This window comes from Ovis canadensis, chromosome 2 (assembly GCF_042477335.2).
Source record: "Ovis canadensis isolate MfBH-ARS-UI-01 breed Bighorn chromosome 2, ARS-UI_OviCan_v2, whole genome shotgun sequence".
Lineage (NCBI taxonomy): Eukaryota > Metazoa > Chordata > Mammalia > Artiodactyla > Bovidae > Ovis > Ovis canadensis.
The window spans coordinates 14010709-14036159 of NC_091246.1; the positions used below are offsets into that span (position 1 = coordinate 14010709).

The 25451-nt window shown below is 44.8% G+C and overlaps 1 protein-coding gene across 12 annotated transcripts in view; it reads left to right on the forward strand.

Moving 5' to 3' along the window:
* Positions 1-25451, forward strand: part of PTPN3 (protein tyrosine phosphatase non-receptor type 3) — a 116530-nt gene that overhangs the window by 79693 nt on the left and 11386 nt on the right. For 3 of the 12 annotated variants that reach the window (XM_069575477.1, XM_069575469.1, XM_069575468.1), the window contains 9 exons: positions 1177-1272; positions 3796-3982; positions 4155-4229; positions 5510-5566; positions 6632-6788; positions 9234-9394; positions 20170-20260; positions 20534-20595; positions 22540-22686. In XM_069575477.1, coding sequence (XP_069431578.1) covers positions 1177-1272; positions 3796-3982; positions 4155-4229; positions 5510-5566; positions 6632-6788; positions 9234-9394; positions 20170-20260; positions 20534-20595; positions 22540-22686 — 1033 coding nt within the window. The remainder of the gene's footprint in view (positions 1-1176; positions 1273-3795; positions 3983-4154; positions 4230-5509; positions 5567-6631; positions 6789-9233; positions 9395-20169; positions 20261-20533; positions 20596-22539; positions 22687-25451) is intronic. The other 9 variants (XM_069575478.1, XM_069575471.1, XM_069575470.1 and 6 more) reach the window with 3 other exon arrangements.

Genomic DNA, 25451 nt, shown 5'->3' on the forward strand with positions numbered 1-25451 from the left:
TTTTTTTTTAATTAGAGTTTTATCTAAAATACTTTCTTCTTCCCTCCTGACTACCTGTTTAAACCGCTACTAGTTTATCTTTGCCCCCTCTTCTGTGGAGTCTCTCGTGGCCTCCCACTGTACCCCAGACATCTGAGCATCTCCCTTAGAGCGTGATGATAATATTTGATTTAGTAAATCTATTTATTAAAATAGACAGTGAGCTCTCGGAGAGCAGTAGTGCCCTGTTCACCTCTCCTTCCCCCAAACCTGGCATGATGTCTGGCACTTAGATATGCAATGACTGTGTGGATAGATGGACAGACAGACATGTGGTCACATGAAACGGGATGCAGCCCTTGGGTAATGCCCAGACCAGCGCCCAAGTTTTCATAATGGGTGTCTCCTCTGCCACTTCCATGGCAGGTCGCCACATCACATGAGCACACAGCATCTGATCTGCACACCAAGGACTCAAACGGGTTTACTGCGACAGGTTTTGCTTAACTGTCCTCTATCAGCAGTTCTCTGTGGCAGGTGCTGCTGTAGGGTATATATGGGTGAGAAATTCTCAAAAAATTCAAGCAAAAACTGACCAAAATGTACCCAGTGCTTTCTTGTTATTGAGGTATCACAGCATCCAAGGGGGCAGCCTGGGGACGGTGCATGACCTGTGACTCCATTAGTGATGAGACAGAGCTCAGAAAGCAGCATTTCTGACCCGTGTTCCCTCCGCCACCTGCGTTGCTTCTTGCGTGAAGTTTTGATCTTGGGCCCTTGGCGTGTATTGCAGAAAGAAAAGTATCACCTGAACAATGTCTCCACATCACAAACACCCAAACTACGGAGACACTTCCTGTTCCTCAGTGCTCCTCACATCAGGATCCATGTAGATTAGCTGGCTATGTATTAAGTGCCCTTGGGGAGGAACAGACAGAGGGCTAGGGTCTCTCCCAGCCTGGAGAAGCTCATAGGCTTGAGAGAGAAATGCCGTCCGGAGCAGCTCCCATCCTGTCAGGCGCCCCAGTAACAACTGTGAAACCTTTGGTGGGAGCACAGCTTGGCTTGGCTGACAGGTTTGGGGACGGTGGGGGGTGGTCTTTGGAATTTTCTAGAGTGTAGGAAAGAGTGGTATAAAAAATATCACGTGGTAAATCTTGCCATTTTAACTTTTTCTTTAACCTTGCTTCTCTTCAGAGAAATGAACTCTGTCCTGGCTTTTGTTTCCGATGCCTACTGCGTTTACGGTTCTGAAGCGTCGGCTTCTGAGGGCGAGCACCCGTTTGTCTGCCGGTCAGTCCATCTGTCTGTCTCTGCCCCTTTCTCCTCCAGGAGCTGGGGGTGGCCAGGCCCTTCCCTCTTCTCCTGCCTCTGGGACAAACTGCTTGCTGCCAGTCTCTCTCCCTGCCTTTCTCGGCCCCTTTCACAGTTGGCCCCTAAGCCTCAGCAGCCCCCTCGCCCCTCCCTCCTCACGTCCTGCCCCAAGAGGGGAGGACGGCTGCTCGGCCTGGCATCCTCACTCGTGGTGTCCCTGTGCTGCGTCCAGCTGCCACCTTCTCATTGCATCTCATCATTTGATGTCCTCCTCGCCATCTGTCTGTCCATCTTCCACGCTGAGCCGAACCTTACTGCAGCCTGCAGGGAATGTCTGTACGTGGTGGCTCAGCCAAAAAAAATATTGTCATGTTTAATAAATTACCATCTAAAAGTAACCTCTCCGCCCCTACTTAGAAAATAGGACTGAGGACATAATGACTTTGAATATGTTATTTTTGGTGGGTTATATGTTATTTTTTGTGGGTTGCTTTGGGTAGACCACTAAGTTTGATACTGGAAAAGAAAAATACTTTAAAACCTTATAAAGTGCCGTCTAAATTCTATATGACGTATTTCAAAATTCGGAATTTAGAAGTTAGATATAATGAATGCAAAGATGTATTACACTTTGCTGAGAAGCCTGCCCACTTCTGCTGCGTCGCCTTCTCTTCTGTTTGCATGTCGTCACCCTTTCCATCACGCTCATCTCCAGATTCTTCCAAATACTTGAAGTATGAATGCTGTCGGCAGCTTGATGTTAGAGGTTCAGTCCCACGCCTAGCTGGAAATAGCGTTTCCTGAATCCTCTGGGCTTTATCTTGTTTGGCAACTTCAAGTCTCCCTTTCTGCCACTAGGAGGTGCTCTTAGAAACATCAAAACAGAAAAGTTGCCCTACTTGAGAAGTTTTTTTTTAGTTTCCTGTTACCTAAAGTCATTTATTTTCAGCCTGAAAACATCCCGCTGGTACACAGCTTTAAGTCCAAAATCTCGCTCTGAAGTGCTTTCACATCCATAATACCCCTTAACCGGCAATTTGAGCACCTTGAGTTCAAGCTCTTCTCTTGCAAATAGCTCTGTTTCTACACTATTCTGTCACCGAAACTTTGTATTCAAATGAATTGGCATTGTGAATCACTTTGTATGAGTAAAACAATATAGATTTTATATTTAAAGTAAGCTAATTTAAACTTTCTGGGAAACAGAGAGGTACTCCATTAATGAAAAAAAAAAAAAAAACAAACCCTGGAAAAGAACCTGAAATAAAGGTTTAGTAAGAGGCAGCAGTGACTGTTGTCTGTCTGTCTGTCTGTCTGTCTGTCTCACTGTCTTTGTCTGCTCACCTTTCCCATCACTAACCTGGAGTGAGGTCAGAATGTGCAGGAGTCTGTGCAACATGAGGACAGCCCCATATTCTGTAGGCGTTTGAAGGCATCTTTTGCTCACCCTGTGGCCCTGGAAGGAGTCTAGTGTGGGTGTGCGTGATGCAGAGGAGTTGTGTGTGCTACGCAGCGTTCATCCTTGCAGCCCTGAGAGGTTGGAGAGGATGGTCTTAGGAGCAGATCTGGTGGCTGGGAGAGGGGAGAGGTGCTCAGGGACTCATGTTCATCAGACTCCTGCTGGGTGAGGAGAAAGCTGTGTGACCTGGGGCAAGTCACTCAGTGCCTTTTGACTGGTTTCTTCATCTGTGAAGTGAGAATGGAACAGATGAGCCTAGAGGTCTTTGACACTTCTCAAAGACAGCGTCATCCAGGAGAACTTTCTGCAGTGGTGGAAGTCTTCTGTGACTGGTCTTGTCCAGTGCAGGAGCTTCTAGCCACATGTGGCTATTGGGCATTTTTGCAGTGTGACTGGTACAGCTGAGGAATTTCCTAATCTTCACTTCTTTAAATAGCCACTTGTGACTGGAGGCTGCCATATTGGACTGTGCAGCTCCAAGGTACAGAAGTACCTATATTAGAGAAAAATAAAATGTATGATCTCAGCGGAGGTGATAAGTGGATGTCACAGGTGAATAATGTAAACTAGTATTGATATAAATTGTCCTGAATGTGCAGAGTCAGTCCCATTTTCCTCTGGGTAGCAAACTGTCCTGTGAAGCAGAGCTATGAGCAGGAATGAGATGGAAGAAAAAACTTTCAGCTGTGATGGAGACCCACACATATCTGAGTGAGCTTCAATAATTAAGCACCAGAGTAGCTGGGCACAGCTCCCTTGTTACCCTTCTAAAGCTGCTGCATTTTCAGCAGTTCTTGGTACTGCCCTGCTCTCTTTCCCCTTTTCCCCAAAACTAAAAGCTGATGCTATTGAGGCCAGCTGGGGGTGTGGGCAGCCAGTGGACTCTGGGTGTGCACAAGCCCTGGGCTTGACCTTCAGGGCCCCTGTAAGGTTCTAAGGATCAGTGACAGCCGTGAGATGCCAGGCTCTAACAGTCAGTATTGTGTGCTCTGATAAAATATTAATCCAGTTATTAAAATATCTCCTCCTCCCCCACGATGAAGGAGTATATCCGAGAACAGCCCAGCACAAAGCTGCCTGACCCAGAAGTCATCCAGTTCTGTGTCTCCATCTTCAAATGCTCCAGGCTCCTGCTTCCGGGATGGCGTCGATCAGCAGTTCCTAGAGGACTTCCACAGGGTGACCGAAGGGGGCTCCGCCGAGGACTCCAGCCAGTACTACTGTGACAAGGTGGGGGGCGGGGCGGCTCAGGTGCTGTGGCCAAAGCAGGGCCAAGCCGGCCGGGCTTCCCGTGTGGGGCCGCCTCTTAGGCAGTTAAGTAGTTAGGACTCAAAGGAAATAGGTTATCACCAATCACTGGAGAAAGAGGTAACGTGATTGACGATTTTCTGACATTTCCCAGAACGATGGTGACGGCTACTTAGTCTTGATCCGCATCACGCCGGATGAAGATGGGAAATTTGGATTTAATCTAAAGGTACGTTGTGTGTAATTTATAAGGACGTGTGATGCTCTGAAGCACTCTTCAGATGACTTTTAAACTTCCATTACAAATGTGCCATAGACCTAAGGCTGTGTAGGAAAATTGGCTTGGCCTTCAGAATTGGGAGCTTTTCAGTGGGGCCATAGGAGTTGCCTCATACCAAGTGCCTACTCTACATACTTGTTTATATCCCCTAATTGAGGATATAAAGAGGATCGTTCATATCCCCATATTGAGTCCTTTTATTAAGTGGTGAAGTTGGTATTTTGAAACATTTTATAGATGTACACTAAGGGGCTTCCCAGGTGGTGCTAGTGGTAAAGAATCCTCCTGCCAATGCAGGAGACCCAAGAGATGCAGGTTCGATTCCTGGGTCAGGAATCCCCTGGAGGAGGAAATGGCAACCCACTCCAGTACTCCTGCCTGGAGAATCCCATGCATAGAGGAGCCTGGTGAGCATCAGTCCATGGGGTCGCAAAGAGTTGGACACGACTGACTGAACACAGGCTCGGAGAGATGGGAACCCCTCAGCACTGCTAAGAGAGAGCAGGGATTCAGGTGCAGGGCCATAACCTCCTCTGTTTCCCTCTAGGCCGGCTCTGCACACTATGACCTATGGGCCCAATCCCATCTGTTCTTACAAATAAAGCTTTATTGGAACACAGACACCCCATTCATTTACAAATGGGTTATATCTCCTTTGACATTTCGATGGCAGAGGTGCTAGAGTGCCCTCTGTCCCATAAAGCCACAAAAAGTATTATCTGGCCCTTCACAGAAAAGGTTTATCAGCCTTAGAGCAGAGTGAGAGCAGGTGATCTTCGCTGCCCACCCTGCAACTGCCATCATACACTCCTTTCTGATAGCCCAGCAGCCCCGCTGACAGCCAGTTCTCAGAGGTCAAAAGCCCTCACAGTCTGAAACCTTTCCACAGCTCCTCCCCTCCACCGTAAACTCCTCTCCCAGCAGTGCTTATGGGCTGGGCTTTTAGAGTCTTTTTCCTGAGGATGTTTGCATTTTTTGAAAGGAGCCTGCTTCTTCCAAGTGCATCTTTAGTCCATGGATGGTGGGGATGGCAGTGGGAGGCTTCTGAGTGGTCTTCTGGTTGACCCACTAGACCCATAGCCTCTGGAACCTTATCATCCTAAAAGGTACCAACCCTTGGGAGTAGAATATATTTAAGTGAAAGTTGAGCCCTCCCTTTGTGTCAGAGATATCTGCATGTCTTTGGTGCTCGGAACAACTCAAGTGGTTTTTAATGTATATGTTTACAGGGAGGAGTGGATCAAAAGATGCCTCTTGTGGTGTCAAGAATAAACCCAGAGTCACCTGTAAGTAGACATATTCTGTAATTTCCCAAGTCCGTTTTCCCATAAATGTAACAGATTTCTATTTCTGTGTCCTGTTTCTTTTTTACCGGCAGCATAGAGTGTGTGTCAATGCATGCATAGAGATAGGAAGAAAGAATTTTCCAGGGCCTTGCTGTCTAGTGTGGCCCCCAAGGCTGCAGCACCAGCATCCCTTGGGAAGCTTACTAGAAATGCAGATTCTCGTACCCCACCCCAGACCATCTGGACCAGAATCTGCATTTTTAACCAGATCCCCAGGTGATGGGGAGGCACATTAAAGTGTAGAAGTCCTGCTCACAAGAAGGCAACTGGGGCGTAGCGTTTGCTGTTCTACAAGCTCTAAGTGGGCTCGTGGGTCTTGTGCCTCTTCCCCCACCCCACCCCCACCCCACCCCATCCTCAGCCCTCTGCCTGGGCCTCTAAGCATCTAGGAGATGATTTTTTTTTAAGCATTGAGCACCAAAGAGTCCCTGTACCTCCTAAGAAAGGGGCCCATTTGGAGGTTTTACTCTTAAGAAGTCTTTAAGCTTGTGCTTTACTTTTTCTTACTGTTTATGGCCTCTATGAATTAAGAAGCCTATTGATCAGTTACATGGCTTCTTGTCCATAACGGTTCGTGCCTTGGGGGTTATGCTTGCAAAGGCTTTCTCCATCACAAGATAGCTATATACTTGCTTTTAGCTGACAAATCATTTTCTACCAAAACACCTAGAAAAACAGAAGATAGAGGTATTAGAGTCATTCTGACATTACAGTAATAAGTGAAGCTTGACTGCCATAGAGAAATGGCCTCAGTACTTTTTTTCACTTTATTCTGAAATGTTTTCATTCGTAATGTAGGTTCTGAGCAGCACTTCTTTAAAATCCCACCACTAGCCACCATGTCAACATAGCAGTGGCTGTAATAAAAATAAAGGCGGTAATGCCAGGGGGAGAAAAGCAGAACTTGGTCGCGGTCTCCAGTGTCCAGGCTCAGAAAGCATCAGGTTCTCCCCTTGAGGATTATGTTATGGTAACGAAAGAAACTCACTCTTCCCCTGCATGCAGGCAGACACCTGCATTCCTAAGCTGAACGAAGGGGATCAAATCGTGCTAATCAACGGCCGGGACATCTCAGAACACACCCATGACCAAGTGGTGATGTTCATCAAAGCCAGCCGGGAATCGCACACGCGGGAGCTGGCCCTGGTGATCAGGAGGAAAGGTAACAGCCCCTGAGGGAGAGGAGCCTTAGTGAAGAGGGCCTTCTCAGGCCCGTTCCTTGGTTTCGAGATGTTGTGCTCATAGCCAGCATCGGTAAATCAAGAACTTTCCCCTGTTGGGAAACAACCTGCTGGCTGACTTCTCACTTGAAAAATGTGGAGATTTGGCCCCACAGGGCCCCATCCCTCATGACCAGTCCTCTGCAGGTAGGCAGCACCCCTGCCCCCATTTTCAATACAAGACATGACATTCCTCTCCCCTGTTCCTCGCAGGTCCATCTCAGCCCCCTCCACGCACTCCTCTTAGCTTCCTGCCTCTGCCTTCATTTGCATTTTCAACCCTTTCTCAAAGGATCGGGTTATATTTCATTCATGTGCATTTGGTTTCGTTGGAGAGGCTTTAGCAGAATGGGGCCAGAGCCTGGCTGCCTCAAGGCTGTTCTAACTCTGCCTCCTCCTGGCTTCCGGGACCTTGAGCAGATTTCTTACCCAGTCTGTGTTTCAGTTTCCTCTAATGTAAAATGAGGATGACATAGTTGCTACTTCCCGGGATCCCTGTGAAGATAAAATGAGGCTCATACTGGAAAGCATCAAAGATGCTGCCCAGTTCTTAGTGGGTGTTGGAAGGGCAGCCTCTGTTGAATACGGCTACTATTAGTGTTGTTGTTGTTATAAAGTAGGAAGCCCAGTCCTCGAATCCTCCTTCCCAGCTTTCAGACACTGAAGGTAAATGAAGCACGTGACTCGGGCCCTGGCCCTGCATCTCCGTCTGGACTCACAGTCATTGGCACAGCCCACGCCCCCCACATACCTGCCGTCTTTGTTCCCACTAAAACTCCCAGTGCCAGCGCTCATCCCACCTCCTCTGTGAGGTCCTCCCGAATCTCTCCAGCCCCCTAACCCAGCTTCTCCCACCACCCATCTCCACCAAGCCCAGTTCCACCCTGGGCACATAGTAAGTGTCACTAGTGACAGTGGCCGACATCTGTGCAGCTCCAGTGAAGTGCCTGCATGGTGTTAGTTGCTTTGCATAATTACCCCCTTCCATTCTTACAATGATCTCATAAGGCTGGTATTCTTATCCCCGAACGAGGATAACAGTCACAGAGAGGTTAAGTAACTTACTGTGAGTCTCGTAAGGCCACGTGATGGTAGAGAAGGAAGGAACCCAGCAAGTGGAAGCAAGCCTGTCCATCACGTGAAGTGCCAGGTGACCTGCTGGCTGATAAGGGGCGGGGCCTTGGGGGAGGGGGAGGGGAAGTGGCCTCCGAGTGCTCTGGCCAGGCCTTGGGTGGGCATCCCCCACTGACCCATGGCAAGCGGCCGGCACCTTTTTGAGGTGAGGAACAGAGATGTTTGTAGACTAGTGGAGTTGCAAGAGCCGTGCCACCGATTTTCTGTAACTGTCATGATAAGTTCATTTTTAAAATAAACATTTAAATAAAAAAATAGTAGTAACAGAGAGAGTTACAGAACCCATGAAAATCAGTAAAGAATCTGAGCTTCTGTGATCAGTGAAACGAATGGTCCCTTTAGAGTCAGACGTGTGGACTGAATCCCCGGGTCCCACCCTGGCAGGCTGGGTCACCTTGGACAACTCTTTTGCCTGTGAGCCTGTAAAGTGGGAATAAATAACTAAATAAGGTGGGAATACTAGTCAGCACTGTGAGGATTCAGTTCAACTGTGTGGCAAAATATAAAAGTTGTTTCTTCTCTTTTACCTTGAAGACAGTAGAGAGTCACTGAAGGCTCTGGAGTAAGGGAGTGACTTCTCTTTCTGGGTCGAAAGGGAGCATTCAGAGATGATCCCAAAGTTTGACGTGATGGTGGACAGAAAGAGGCACATGAGGGAAGTGGTGTGCATGGAGGGGAGGAGGAGGTGCTCTGTTGGTTTTCACCTGTATCTAGTCTGACGTGAAGGGAGAATTCTGAAGAAGAAGCTAAGAGGTGTCTACTCCAGAGCCTCCCACCTAACAAGAGCCTTGAGTTAGAGATGAACTGACCTAGCTCTGTGGGGTAGGGGTGTGGGCAGCGCCAGACCCCATACCAGCTTCCTGGGAAAATGCCTGTTTGAAGGGAACCTGAGAAGGAAAGAAGAGCTGGGTAGAAGAATATCCAGGTTGGAGAAAGCAAAGGGAGAAAATGTGTTCTCTTCAATGACATGTGTTCCCGTCCTCTTACCTCTGACAAAAGCCTCTTGAGTCCTAAACACCATCATTTAAGGCTAACCAGAAAGATTAGTATGTCATTTTGTATAATTAGCACATATTGAATCATTCAACGGGAAGTAGTATCTTTGGTGAAAATGATTACCATGTGCTTAATCATTTAATAAGATGTTTTAAACTGTCTGCATTCAGGTGTCACAAGTATAATTTGCGGGGGAGGAAACTGATCCCCTGCGCGTGGCTGGGCAACCCTGACGCACCCTTTCTTGTCCACTGCAGCTGTCCATTCGTTTGCCGAAATCAAATCTGAAGATGAACTGAACCAGCTCTTCCCAGAGGCCATCTTCCCCGTGTGTCCGGAGGGCGGGGACACGCTGGAGGGTTCCATGGAGCAGCTAAAGAAGGGCCTTGAAAGTGGGACGGTGCTGATCCAGTTTGAGGTAAGAGACCCCCGGGGCCTCGGTGGGCTGCTGATGGCTGCAGGGTCCCCCGAGTCGTCACCAGGCGGCCGGACTCATCGAGGAACCCCTGAGGGGCTCAGGGCCTCCGGGAGAAAGCCGGGGCGGGGTGGCTGGGGCCATGGCCCATCCCTGAACTCTGCCTCCCCTTCCTGTTCTAGTAACGATCAGTAGTCATGGAGAAATCTGTCAGAAACCGAGGAGGTGGGACTCTGAGAATGTTTAGCTGCCAACACAAAAGCTCAGAACACTCCCAGTCGAAGGTGGTGGAGAGGCAGCGTGGGCGAGCACAGAGGGCTGATGGAGGAGCCGGGCCCTGACCCCAGCAGGCATGCTGTAATTTGGAGCACTTGATACCATCCCATGAGGGCGCAGGGGCTGGGCTTCTCAAGTCCCCCAGAACCTTGGGGACATGAGTGGGGATCAAAGTCAGACCCCGTCTTCCCTCCCCAGGAGACACCTCTGCTCATGGGACTGAGGTTGTTGACAAAGGCACACGCAGAGACTCTGCAAAATCAAGTAGGACTCGGGGAGGCTCAGTTTTCAAGTCAGTTTTACTGACCGCCAGCAGCAACAGCAACAGAATATAAATAGAATGTATTTATCTTCCACATTTTTAAAAGTGGTAGAAGACAGAGTCGTTCATGCAGTGAAAGATAACAGAAGCGAACAGAGAAAGCATAAAACAGGCCGATGAAAGACAGTTGATCATGATTAATGACAACACACACAGTCTGGATTCATAAATTAGCAAAGTCTCAGGTCAGATTCAAAAGCCGGAGTCTGCACTGCATTGTTTATTAGAAAGCCATATAAAGGGAAGAGTCGCAGAAGCAAAACTAGGGAATTTGTCAAATGTTTATGACTGTATATTGGTTTAGGAAAGCATAAGTAATGTGAATATCAAACAAGAAAGATGCAAAGCAGAGAGTCTTGAGTGAGAGAGAGGTTTATTTTATAATGGGGTAAGGAATAGAATGTAAATAAAATACATTAGAGCAGTGTGTATTGAACAACAGTAGAAAGGAAAACCCACAATGAAAGGTGAGTTGACCCCACCCAAAAAATCAATAGGGAATTTTGAACTTAACAGCCTTGACAGATAATATAGACAAAAAATAAGTTGAAATCAGGATAAAAGGGTAAGAATAGTAAGATTACTTAGATAGAATTGATGAACATATACTAAATATCTATTAATACAAAGATAAAACCTTTTTTCCAGTGGCCTGCAGGAGGCTAGGTAGGCTTAAGACTTAATTTAAAAGAAAAAAAAATTGTAGACTCTTTGCATTGCAAAAACCTCAAAATTGAGACATACATTTTAAACACTAAAACTCAGGTTTTTGGGCAGGGGGGTGAAGTGTCTGATTTGTTTTTTTAACTTTTTATTTTATATTGAAGTTTAGCCATTTAACAGTTGTAATAGTTTCATGTGCACAGCAAAGTGACTCAACTTTAAACATGTATTAAAACACTTAAAACAAGGAGTACTTAAAAGCCAGAACGTATCAGTTTTATTCTGTTGGCAGGGAATTGGAAGGAAATGTCAAAGGGGAATTGTACTTTGGAGTCGTCCGTTCCTTCATCCAGCGAGTGTGTATTAGGTATTTATCATGTGCCAAATGCTGGATCAGGAACACAGTCAGGGAAGGAGAAGGGGGATTTCTGGCCCCAAGAATCTTACAGTCTTAATTTTGGTATATTGGTGGGAATGTATCATGAGTCCCAGAAGCAGCTGAAGACCAAGGTTTCATTCCACAGAATGTATGTTCTGTAGGAACTGGAGGTGAGAGGTTTCCTCTAGAATAAGATGTAGTATTAATAGAGGGTGGATGGGATTAAGTGTGGAGGGGAGGGTATCCCAGGATGGTTGCAGACTAAGCTCATAGGCGCAGGTAGGCAAACAATCCTCCCTGGGGTGACCGGCACTCGAGAGTCCTGGGAGATGTCTCCAGGTGACGGAAGCTCTTCACCCAGGCTGAACCAGGTCTCTTTGATCAGACTGTCCACAAGGAGGCGCTGTGGGCTCTCGGTGAGGAAAAAGATGGCGCCTGGTCTTCAACAGTGCTCCAGAAAATCCCCTCCCCTTTCATGTTTTCCATGAGACTCCTCTAAGAGGTTTGTTTTCCTTGAGCAATAATGTTCACTGAAATTCGTTAAGATAAAAAATGCTTTAGCAAGAAGTACCCAGCTGTCTCCCTGTGGTTTTGAGCAGTATTTCTCACAGGGTGACACCCTGACCACCTGTGTGGATATCACCTGTGAAGTGAAGTCGCTCAGTCGTGTCCTACTCTTTGCGACCCCATGGGCTGTAGCCCACCAGGCTCCTCCGTCCGTGGGATTTTCCAGGCAAGAGTACTGGAGTGGGTTGCCATTTCCTTCTCCAGGAGATCTTCCCAACCCAGGGATCGATCCCAGGTCTCCCGCCTTATAGGCAGACGCTTTACCATCTGAGCCACCAGATGTCACCTGAGGAGACTGTTAAACAGCCTCAGCCCACAGCTACTCAAATCAGCCGCACTGGGAGGGCACCTGGGTACTGGTTCTTAATAAGGTCAGCAGGAGGCTTTGATGCACAAGCTGATCCTCAGAATGGGAGAGTAAAGATCACACCAGAACCACTGTCCCACCTAAGTCCTGCCTTTAGAGCCTATACTTGGACTACAGAAGCAATAAGAAATGGAGGACATAGAATTTTTAGGGTTAAATTCTTTTATGTACACATTTCATTCATTTAATCAACATTTCCTAGAAATTAAGTAGGAAAAGCCTCTTTTTCCACACACTCCAAAATGCGGAACAAATGCTTTTCGATGGAGCTAGAGGGATCCATGGAGCCCTGGCTTTCAGTCTCTCCACATTGCCCACGAAGGAATCCTAGACTGTGAAACTCAGTTCAACGACCACCGCCCTAGGTGGGGGAAGGTGTCTTACACAGCTGCTGAAGGAGCGGAAGACCAGAGGAAGGCAAAAGCTGCCTCGAATGTGCCTTTACCATGTGCCAAGGGCTTATGGACATCCTCTCCCAGTAGCCCCCTGGAGGTGCTGTCATTATCACTTTGTATAAATTGTATACAAGTTTGTATAAATGAAGGATCAGAGTCTTGGAGAGGTTCTCTTACAATAAATGGCACAGCCTGATTGGAACCCAGGCAGGCTAAACTCACAGAACTTGTCCTCTTGACAACTATAGAACCTTCATGTAGTTATATATGCGTGTGCTCAATTGTGCAGTCATGTCTGACTCTGCAACCCCATGGACTGTAACCTGCCAGGCTCCTCTGTCCATGGGATATCCCAGGAAGGAATGCTAAAGTGGGTTGCCATTTCCTCTTCCAGAGAATCTTCCTGACCCAGGGATCAAACCAGCGTTCCTGCATGGGCAGGCAGATTCATGGTGCCACTGAGCCACCTGGAAACCCCCTTATATAACTGCTGTCTCTGCATGAGAGTTGTTAGAACAACATAACATCAGAGCTAAGAAAGATCTGAAATGCCGTCTAGCCACGTGGAGTGAGAAGACTTTAAATCCTGACTCTACCACTTGCTTGCTATGTGACCTCACGCACGTCCCTTAACCTCTGTGGCCTCTACTTCCCCATCTGTAAATTGGGTATTTCACGGCTAGTTGGTTTTTTTTGAGGAATAGCCGATTAACAATGTTGTGATAGTTTCAGGTGAGCAGTGAAGGGACTCAGCCATTTGGAATGGACAGGTACACACTGCCATGTCTAAAACGGATAACCAACAAGGACCTACTGAATAGCACATGGAACTCTGCTCAATGTTATGTGGCAGCCTGGATGGGAGGGCAGTTTGGGGAGAATGGAAACATGTATACGTATGCCTGAGTCCCTTCAGTGTTCACGGGAAACTGTCATGGGCTAGTTGTAAGGGTTAAGAGGAGATAAATGTGTTGTCTGCCACATGGTCAGAGTGCAATAAAAAGTAACTATTACAGTTTATAAATAAAGTCTAAAGAACCCGCCCCATCCATACAAGAAGTGGAACCCAGCGTGTCTGACTCCAGAGTCTTGGCTATTCTGTTTCCCCACCTGCTCCTCTTCCAGTGCCTTTGGCAGGTGGCAGCTTGACTGTTGGAGGCTGTGTCTAAGAGCAAGAGGCAGGGCCTGGTTCCTAGCAGGTGCCCATACCACCCTCTCCCCAGCACAAAGGACCTGCCCTGGGGGATCTCGGCTGTGGGTGGAATCCCTTTTGCAATGATAACAGGCCGGTTTTCAGAACAGCTTGCTTTGAAGCATTTTTCATTAATGGAATTTCCCTGTCCCTCCTGTGGCTTTCAATAAACAATTACAAATGTGTTCCAGAAAGCATTTGGTTCCAGCTGTAGTAAAATCACACTTAATAATTAGCGTTTCTGTAGCATTTTGGAATGCACCAAGTGTGTCTCACATATGTTGTCCCAGTTGACTCTCTCAGCAGTTCTGTGAGACAGATAGGGGCAGAATTATTGGGATCACTCCTTTTGTAAGTGGCGAGAACAAGGCTCAGTGGCTGCAGGACTCCCCCAGTGCCACCCTGCTGGTCAGAGATAGAGCTGGGATTAGCATCTGTGTTGAAAGCCCATTGTCAGAACTCACCAGGTGTGACCCAGTTCTCCACCCAGCCTCCAATGGGAGCTCTTGTCTTCAGGAGCCACACGGTATGAGCCATTTCTTGTGACCCATTTGCCAGCATTGATCACCAGCCCCAAACCGCCTCAATACCATGTGCGGCCGAGGTACGGCGTTCCTTTGTCTCTCACGTAAAGGAGCCCAGACTTGGGGTTCACAAGGCCCAAATCCATTACCACCTCCAGGACGCTCTCCTCTAAGGAACTCTTGGACTCATCCCCAGGGTCATTCCTGAGTAACCTGTGGCTCATTTCATGCTTTTTCCTGAGTTGAGCTTTCTGTGTCGGCAAGGGAGAGGAAGTGCATTCAGTATAGTCAACCCTGGGTAAGAGCTAAGTGATGATGCGAACTGTCCTTTGAGAACCAACTTCCCAGCACACGAAGGCCCCTCGTGCCCATCCTCACCCAGTGGCCTTGCAACCTCTTTGGAGATTTGTGGAATGCAATTAATAGAAAATGAGAAACATCTGTCTTCTCACCTCCCAGGACTAATGAGTTGGAGGAGTGTCTACAGAGCTCCATCAAAGGTCATGCCAGACTTGGAGACCCCTGCCCCTCCCACCTCAGCATCTTCCCTCTACCAAAACCAGATGCCATCTTTTTATCTCTTTTGACCACTGTTTTTCTTGAACCTGCTTCTATATCACTCACTAGAAAAAACATCCATTACTGTCAAAGCAGGTGACTTACTACTTACTGGTTGCTATGATCATTGTAAACTTGATTTGGAAGAACAAAAACAACTGAAGGCTTAACACATGTAGGTGTACCTTCAAGATCGAAGCTCACACCAAAAAGCTTTTTTGTTGATTTTCCAGATTTTTAAGAAAGGCAAACGTTATCAAGTATAACATCTATGGAATACAAGGAGCAGACTGTGGGCTTTGGAATGAACACATGAGAAGCCTTTACCTTTCAAGTGCCAGGGACCCATTTAAAGGAGTTGCCACCCCAGCTCATTGCCAAGGATTTCCCTGTGAAAGAATAAGAGTCTTGTAAGAATACTTGAGTCTGCCAGCACTGGGACCTGCATCTAGGACTGGGATCTGAAGTAGCACTCTCGAAAGTCCCCAGATTGCCAGCAACAGTCAGTTCATTTCGGCAAACCTTTACAGGAAGGTAGGGAGAGATTCTTGAGTCCCCCCAAGGCAGTGTCCTGGCCCTTTGACTGGGTCAGGTATGGGAAAGATGAAAGTGCCTAATGTGGGTGAGCTGTTGATGAGCAGGGAATTGTTCTTATGTCTGCAAAGTAGAGAATAACCTCTCAAGGCCTTCATGAAAAGGGGCTACTCTTAGCCTAGTTACCTGCCTCTAAGCCACCTCTCATCCTGCTCTTTTGTTCAAAGCAGCAGATCCCATCATTCTGCCGCACTACATTCTTATTGAGCACGCTGGCCTAGGGCTTTAATGGAACAAACAAGTTACCTGCTTTTGTGGAGACCAGTTTAGTGCTTGGTACAGAAAGTACAGTATATGACTGTCTTGAAAGTCTTTGCCCTGCACTGGACTGTGGGTCATTGCCAAAGGCATGAAAGGCAGTCTCTTTCTACCGTTTGCTCTCCTTGCCCATTGTCCCTTCAACTCCCTTCATTTTTTTTGTTTTTCTTCCTCCTCCTTGGATTGTTGCTGCTGCTGCTGCTAAGTCGCTTCAGTCGTGTCAGACTCTGTGCAACCCCATAGACAGCAGCCCACCAGGCTCCCCCATCCCTGGGATTCTCCAGGCAAGCCTTCAGGAATTCTAATGGGAATTCCCTCTGAGTCTGGTGGTACAGTTGATGGCGTGCTTGCTTCCACTGTGCCCAGCCTTGCCAGCACATGCTGGTTGGAGCCAAGTGGGCGTCCAAGGCCTTTATCTGAGGGGTGTGAGCAGGGTTCACATCTTTGGTTGGACCAGAAATCTGAGATCAGCGTTGTCTCCTGATGTCCCCTCTCTGCTCTGAGATGATCTTTTCAAAGGAGACGTGTTTAAACTGGAAAACTGATACCTTACCCAGCCCATGCAAACCATGCTGGTCTCCTCCAGCTCCCAGTGTTCAGTTTTCTGTCTCTGAAGGTCAGAGCCAGTGATACTGTGTTTAAAGCTGTACTTTAAATACAGCTGTCCCATAGCAAACCCTCTCAGCTGATCTTCTTATAATTCACCCTTAGTTTCACAATTACTCAGAACTAGACCCTGGTGGCTCAGATGGTAAAAAATCTGCCTGCAATGCAGGATCCTCAGGTTTGATCCCTGGGTCAGGAAGAGCCCTGGAGAAGGGAATGGCAACCCACCACAGTACTCTTGCCTGGAGAATTCCATGGACAGAGGAGCCTGGAGGGCTACAGTCCATGGGATTACAAAGAGTCAGATATGACTGAGCAACTAACACATAGAATTATACTCTGATAATGATGAGAACAAAGCACTTGAGGACATTAAAAATTAAGATTTTAAAAAAACTAAGTGGTCTTACAACCCTCCCTGCCTATGACCTTCCTCAGCCTCCTGATTGCTCCCATTCTAGGGCAGAATTGAAGGGATCTTAACGACTGGCAGTTCTTGCCTGCTTCACATACCTTTAGCCCAAGAATGAACAAAACAAACTGTCTTTCCAACGAGTAGTTCTTGAAAGAGCCGCGTCTCAAGTTCTGCCTAATGGTCTTCAGCTCATTTTCTCCCATCCCTGATTCTTGCAGAAAGACATACCTGTGTTTCTAACACATCACTGTCCACTCTGGACCACTCTTCCTCTGGGCAGTGTGCCACACAATTTACAAAGTCTGGAGAAGAGTCAGTAAATTAAAAGAACTTGAAAAGCAACTGCTAACTCCTTCAGAAACTAAGTGTGTGAATAGGACTGAAGCAATCCAGTGGGAAGAGCATTCAGTATTAGCCTTGGCAAGGCAGACATAAAAATGAGTATGTTGTCAATCCTTCTAAAGGCAAAAAAACAAAAAAAAACTTACCTTTACTTACCCAATTTTGTGTAAAAATTTTTTTAGTTTTATATATAAATTTCTTTTGTTGTAGCTTTTTCTTCTTTCATTTGAATTTTTAAACATTCACATTGTAATAATTCAAGCAATTCAGAAATCTCCTTTACCTTGTTATAATTTACAAATAATAAATTGATGTGTATCCTTGCATACTTGTTCTATTGCTCATGCAAATTTTATACACACGTGTATGTAAGTGCACATACACACACTGTACACACATTGTACGTACGCTGCTATGTATAGAAGTGGGATCATCACTGTTATTCTGCCACTTGCATTTTTCACTTAAATAGATGAGGGGATATCCTTCTGAATCTGTACTTTTAGTCCATCTTATTCTGTTACTTGCACATAATTTGTGGTATGACGGTATCATAATTTAAGTCGACACTTCTCCCTATTAGGAAACATTCGGGCTGTTTCCAGTTTTCTACTAATAAGAAAATATTTTGATGCAGATAAATTTCTTTGATATGTATCTTTATGCACTTCTGTCAAATAAAAGTCCAGGGTGTGTACATTTAAAGTTTTACAGATAGTTCTATAGTACTTTATTTTTTATTTTGCTTTAATACTCTATAATCTTATCAGCACTTATTTACTGCCGAGATACTTCATAAACTTGTTGCAGTTAAAGCCCTTTGCTAGATCTATGCTTTTCCACTAAACCATCTCAAGTTGATTACATTTACATTTTTGTTATTTGGAAAAGAAAAACTTCCTGCCTCCAGGTTAGCATTACTGATTATATTCACTCAATTAGATTTCACTTCTATGAAGTTAGAACCAAAATGACATTTAGGGGAATTGACTGACTCAGATATTCTCCTTCTCCCGGAATCAAACCAAAACTTCTAATAAATCACGAATGTATTTCTAGAAGGAGCCTGGAGAGCCCATTAAAGCTCAGAGACATCTAAGAAGTTGCTCAGTGGCTACTTGATTGTTAGGAGCTGAAATTGTAAAGATGATTAATACTTGAGCTTAGGGAAATACTGGAAATTCTGAACATTTGGTAAATGTATGAGACATAATTATCATTACCAAAAATCTCTCTGCTAATTGTCTCCTGTGCAGTTTGTCTGTTTAATAAAAGAACTAATCAGAGAAAAAAAAAGACCAACAAAAGCTGGTTTATAAAATAAAAAATACAAAATATGCAAAAATATACAGGGAAAGACATTGTTCTGCCTCTCTATTCACATTGCAAGCACATTTTAATTGATGATGCTGGCTGCAATTTGCCAAACTAACCATTCTCATATTCCCCTATAGGACAACTGCACTATATACATAGATATCGCCTCAAAAATATGCTTTAATTCAGTAATTCTGTTCCTGGGAATATTTAATAGTAAACAACTGAAAACAGTTCAATCAAGAAGTGGAATAAAAGTTAAACTTTGAAAACTTACAGATTGTTGAGCTAGCTGAAATCATGTATATAGAGAATATTTCAAGTATTTAAATGACACAGGAAACTAGGCATTATATAATAACTAGGAGAAACAGCCTTCAAAAATATGGTGATAGTTCCCAGAACACTTCTTATGAGACATGAGATCCTCCATGGCCAAGTTAGCTTGAGAAATGCTCTAATCAGAATTAAATAAGCTTATGCACTGCAGGACTTGCCAAGTTAGAGATTCATAGAATATAAGATGACTTACAGTATTACCTAAATTTCCTTGACCTTGAAACTTACTCTAAGCACCACCTAGTATAGTTTTTTCTAGAATACTTGGGTTCCATAGAACATAATATAGGAAGTGCTAATATACATTGTCTCATTTTTTGTTTTTAAAAAAGTAATGTATCTGTGTATTGTGTGTAATCACACATATAATTACATACATTTGTATACATGTGTGCATGAAAAACAGATAAAATAGATGGAAAGAGATATCTTAGGGTTGTGAAAGTTACTGATTGTTTTTTTGGTTTATATTAGTCTGAATTTTTCAAGTTTTCTCCAAAAAGTCACTTCCAACACTGAGAAAAAAAAAAAACGTTTAGAATTCCCACAAAGTTAACTAAAACCACTGGTGAATATTGTTTCACACTCTAGTTCAAAGTGGCAGATACAGATGTGTAGAAAAGAGAACTCAAAAGGGCAGGAGGAAACTTTGGGAAGGAATAGATGTGTCTTGGGGCTTCCCTGGTGGCCCAGCTAGTAAAAAGCCCATCTGCTAATTCAGGAGACGAGACTCGGGTTCCATCCCTGGATCAGGAAGATCCCCTGGAGAAGGAAATGGCAACCCACTCCAGTATTCTTTCCTGAAAATTCCATGGACAGAGGAGCCTGCAGGTCCGTAGGGTTACAAGAGTCAGACATGACTTAGTGCTGTCTTTCTTTTTCAAAGGGAAAAGCTCAAGCATTAGAGTCAGATCAGAGTTCAGCCTCTCGTTTGTAATCTTGAGCCAAGCTTCTCATCTGTGTCTCTTGCTTGCAAAATAAGAATACTATTAAAAACCTTTCCTAGAGCTGTTATTAACATGACATCAGGTACAGTACAAATGTGTCTATTATGTGCTTCTAGATATGCAGTGAGGGTTTTAACTGAATTTTTGCTAGTGATGGCATGCATAGGGAAATACCTCCTTAAAGGAATATTTAATTGAAGTTTACTATGTATTGAAATAAATGTTTTTACTGTGGAGGTATACTTCTGAAATGATGAATGAAAATCCTCTTGTTCTTGGCAAAGAACGTGGTTCACTCCATTAAACTGGAGGTAAATGTTTTTAGACTAATGTAAATGATTTCTATTTAATTTTTAGTCAGAACTCTTTTTTTTCCCTCTACTTGCTTTTAGTTCTTGTCAAATAATTGTCATGAAGATGAAGTTTTACTTACTGTGATCCATTATCTGTGACTCACACTCCTTCCTATGACTTTTTTCCCCCAAGAGTCTCATGTTAGAAAAAAAAAATCCATATATATTGAAGAATTTAGTCAGTTTCTCATGGGATTACAGAATTTCTTACTGGGAAGATTTTTCTCTTAATATATAAAACCACTATTAAATGTTAAGATTTGGCTGCTGTGAATGGTAAACTTTACTGTTAGAGTATGTTTTCACACTCTTCATAGCTGTTTTTTCCTTTTTTTTTTTTTTTCACTTCCTGTTTGTCATATAGCAACTCTATAGAAAGAAGCCTGGTTTGGCCATCACGTTTGCAAAGCTGCCTCAAAATCTAGACAAAAACCGATATAAAGATGTACTGCCTTGTGAGTATCTGGCATGAATGCCTCCTCCCCCCACACACACTGAGATAATGTTTCCCTTTTTAAAACAGATTGTCTGGTATTCTGGAACGACTCTCAGTGTGTCTGTAAACACCACCGTCTTTATTGCAGCCATTTCAAACTCGGAACAGTTGGGGAATAGTGTTTATGCTAATGAGGCGAGGGCTGCAGATGGGCTGGGAACTGAACCCTTGTTTACTTGGGCTGGTAAAAATAACACTCCGAATAATCAGTAAATTTCTTTCTCCTCCACAGATGACACCACCCGGGTATTGTTGCAGGGAAACGAAGATTACATTAATGCGAGTTATGTGAACGTAAGTTAGAATTCCAGATCATGAGAAAAGGCACATTAATCGTTGTAACAAGCATGACAGTGACATGCGTGGTGCTTTGCAGTCGGCGAACTGCTTTCCTATTCACTGTCTTGTCTCAGCACCACAGCAGCCGTTGAGGAAAGGCAGGATAGTCTCATTATACAGAGGATGACACTAAGGTTCAGAGATTGAATCATCTGAAAAGTCGTAAAGCTAACAGAAGATGAGACCAAAATTCAGCCTTCTGTCCTCAACTGCTGACCTATAGGTGTTTTGTTTGACCATTGGTACATTTGTAACTTTCTGTATTTTCCCCCCAATCTGATTACTATACATCCTGCCTAAAAATAAAACCACCATAGCCCCAAAACAAAAGGTCCAAAATTTCTACTTGTCGTGGGGAAAGTATTCATTTCACTGTGAAAATGCATCTTGGGCAACTTGGCTTCTCTGAACCTCAGCCTCTTCATCTAAACCAGGGCTCAGCACACTATTTCTGTAGAGGGCTAGACCGAAAATATTTTGGTCTCTGCAAGCCAAGAGACAAAATTGAGGATATTAATTAGGTACTTATATATACCATTTCAAATGCAACCATGCAAAAATATTTTAAAAAATACTGTTAGCTCTCAGTGCAGCATTTAAATTTGGCCCTCAGCTCACTGTTTATCTGATCTAAATAAACAGAGGACTTCTCAAGTTCTCAGATTACAACATAATGTCAATAACTACCAGCAAGAATGGGTCTGATCAGTGGTTCTACTCATTCCGAAGCATCTGTGAGATTCATTGACCCTCACTTTCGGCATTTCTGGTGTCCTGTGATTAGAGCACTGAAATGGTGGGGGCGGTAAGACCATGCACTCAGGGGTGGGGAGTGGCTAAGACCAGGGCTGAGAAAGCCATTAACCAAGCACCAACGAAGCACAAACCAAGCCGTGAATGAGGCATCTCCATCTACTATCCCCACCTAAGAATGAGTGAATTGCTGTGCTATTCCAAAGCTCAGCCAGTTCTGAGTGTTCTCTTACAGAAAACACTTAGTTTAGGGACTTTGCTCACAGTTTAGTGGTTGAGAGTCTGGCTTCCAATACAGGGGATGTAGGTTCAACCCCTGGTGGGGAAAGCAGGATCCCACATGCCAACTAATAAGCTCGCACACTCTAGATCCTGCATGCTACAGCTGAGACCGGACACGGCCAAATAAATAATTAAAAATAAAAAAAGAGAAAAGACTTAGTTTAGAAGTAAAAGCAGAGCAGGGTAGGAGAGGGATGACAGTGGCACTTATTTTAACATTTTAACATTTATCAGTTCAGACAGTAACTATTGTGAGGGGGTGATGTGTTCAGAAACTTGAATCTGATAATCATTTCAGTGTATATGTATATCAAACCATCATGTTGTATACCTTAAATATATACCTTTTTTATTTGTCATTTATACCTCAGTGAAGCTGGGGAGAAAAATTGATCAGCTGAGTGGCGCAGACATTGGCAGCCATGCAGAAAGCAAAGTGTAACAGTAGTTGGTGGCATAAGCCTGTGTGGTTTATGCTTTAAAGAAAATATTTTGATAGAAAACCCTGCATATGAAAAGTTGTGGGCATAAGGATTGGCATGGGTTGCTGAAAATGCAGATTCCCAATATTGGTTATATTTAGGATACAGCAGAGAAGGTCATTTAAACTCTTTCATCTTATAGGTCCACTTCTGATTATCACCTATTGAATTTCACAAAGTTTTATCCTGAGTAGCTAACATTATTGTCAAACACCTTTGAAGCATTTTCTAAAGTAGCTTTTCCTTTATTCTTATTGACCAAAATTTGGTAGAAATGTTCTTCTGGTGTGCTGACGGTAAGCAGCTAGAAGTGTGTGAGCTGCAGTTCCCTGTCCACCTTGTGGCAGTAACAGATTCTAATGCCTGAACCATCTCCTGCCAGATGGAAATTCCTGCTGCTCACCTTGTGAACAAGTACATTGCCACTCAGGGACCCCTGCCACATACCTGTGCACAGTTCTGGCAAGTGGTCTGGGACCAGAAGTTATCACTCATCGTCATGTTGACGACTCTCACCGAGCGAGGCCGGGTAAGTGGCTTGACTTCCAGACAGGCGTGCGTCACTCTACGCTCTGCCAGAACGCAAACTTCAGAGCTGGAAAAGGCCTTACGGAAATGTTGCCCAGTCCAGCCCACTTGGTGACCCATGAATCTGTACACAGCTCCTGACGGATAGCTCCAGGGATGAGAAACTCAGCCCTCCTCCTTCCCACTTGCTGGCCTTTCCGAGCTAAGCAGTGATCAGACAGCCCCTTCCATTCCTGCCTTGGATCTGTTACAGCAAGCTGGAACGCGCTTCCCTTGCCTCACCTGCCCCAGAACTCCTGTGTTAGCTGTGATCTCACCCACCTAGGACACGTGCTGATCCTCCGAAGAGCAGTGTTTAAGGGCCAGGTTCACAATGGAATACAAAGTAGGAGAAATTACCTCTGCTTGTGTTACAGCAAAACCTGATGCAGGGAAAAAAAAAAAAAAAGCTAAGAAGGGCTTAATTAGAAGAGCGATGGCAGCATGCTGTGTTCAGCCTGACATGTGTGTTTCACAGGAACAGATCGCTGGTTGTGTAACTGAAGTCAGTGTGCAGGGAGTGCTGTGTAGCATGAATTCTCTAACTTCTGTCTGCATCTAGATATCTTCATGATGAAATGTTCATCTGGAAACACATTCAAAAATCAAATATAAATTAATATTTAAGGGATCTATGTGCCACTTCCTCCCAGGCCTGTCCTCAGTATATAGTTCAGAATGCCAGGTGGATCTGTGCCAGAAGTCAGAGTATAGAATCAGAATGGATCATACGTTTGAGGAGATCAGTCTATACTCTCACCCCAAAGAGCAAAATCAGGGTTCCTGCTAATTCTGGAGAGCCTTGTGGGTTCACCTAGGCTGTCCCAGGCAGATGGCTCCCCACCTTGGCTAAAACACTTCCAGGGTCCATCCATGGGTTATTCAGCTCTGATTAAAAAAAAAAAAAAAAAAATCCCTCTTCATAATGAACTGAAATCCACACCGCTTTGAACCCCACCCCACCAGCTTCTCTTGCCTGGAAGACACAGTAATAAGTGGCCCTTCTCTTCCATGCAGTGCCCTTTCAGATATCTGAAGATAATCTTGGACCACCATTAAGTGGGTGGTCAGCAGAAATTGTCTGGTCTTTGTCTCAGTCTTGCTGTGGAGTAAGTCTCCCCATTTTGTACTCATACACTTGACTCCTGAGACCTACACTGTGGCATATCGGTGGGGCTCTGGAGCCAGACTCTGTGGGTTCAGAACAGGTTCTTCTGGAGCAAGTTACACTTAACCTGTCTGACCCTCAGCTTCCCTGTCCGTAAGCTGCAGATACTGGTGCCGTCTCAGAGGGTTTGTGGGGACTGAGACAGTATATATGGAAAGCTTAGAGAGCTGTCTGTCACAGTGTCTGGCAAACATTAGCTGTGTGTGTGTGTCCGTCGCTATCATCCCTGGGAGGATTTGCCATCAGATCTGGCCTTTTGTGTGCCTCACGCTGCTTGGCCTTCCCATCTGTCATTGTTCACCTCGGCCCTCACTCTTGGCTTCTTGTCACTCATAGTGTTGATCAGAATCTCTTCACATAAAATCACTGTTTAAAAATATAAAGGCCCTCAAGAGACAATCAGAAGCTCCTTCTAGGATGCTGTGAGTCAAAGGTGTTGCAGATACTCGTTGCTGACTCTCCCAGCTCTGCTTCCAGCCCTGGCCGTCTCTGCATCTGGTTTACCTAGTTACTGTGAGAACTCTCAGGCTTTGCTGAAATCACAAGGCAACAGGTCTATGGCATCCCTTTGTCTGGGAGTCTTGTTTTTTGCCTGTTTTTAATTTTTGTTAATATTCTGTTTCTGTGTGCCTGTGTGTGATTTTCTGATCTTGTTTTGGAAAGGCAGTGAAGTTACTGGGGCCTTTTTTGAACTCCAGGAATGCCAGCTGGCTCAAAGTCCTATATGCACTCTCTGTGTTTCTGGATCGCCTGCACCTGTCTTGTTCCCTGATGTCGAGTAAGAGGGCAGATGCCAGGGCCATGCTTTCTGAGTTCATGTTCCTGCTCTGTCACTCCCTACCTGTGCAGTTAGGGTTAGTGATCACACCATCATGGTTATCTGGGTCGTGAAGATCTTTTTTTGTCCAGTTCTTCTGTGTATTCTTGCCACCTCTTCTTAATATCTTTTGCTTCTTCTGTGTATTCTTGCCACCTCTTAATATCTTTTGCTTCTTTTAGGTCCAGACCATTTCTGTCCTTTATCGAGCCCATCTTTGCATGACATGTTCCCTTGGTATCTCTAATTTTCTTGAAGAGATCTCTAGTCTTTCCCATTCTATTGTTTTCCTCTATTTCTTTCCATTGATCGCTGAAGAAGGCTTTCTTATCTCTTCTTGCTGTTCTCTGGAACTCTGCATTCAGATGCTTATATATTTCCTTTTCTCCTTTGGTTTTCACCTCTCTTCTTTTCACAGTTATTTGTAAGGCCTCCCCAGACAGCCATTTTGCTTTTTTGCATTTCTTTTCCATGGGGATGGTCTTGGATCCCTGTCTCCTGTACAATGTCACGAACCTCATTCCATAGTTCATCAGGCACTCTATATATCAGATCTAGTCCCTTAAATCTATTTCTTACTTCTACTGTATAATCGTAAGGGATTTGATTTAGATCATACCTGAATGGTCTAGTAGTTTTCCCTACTTTCTTCAATTTGAGTCTGAATTTGGTAATAAGGAATTCATGATCTGAGCCACAGTTAGCTCCTGGTCTTGTTTTTGTTGACTGTATAGAGCTTCTC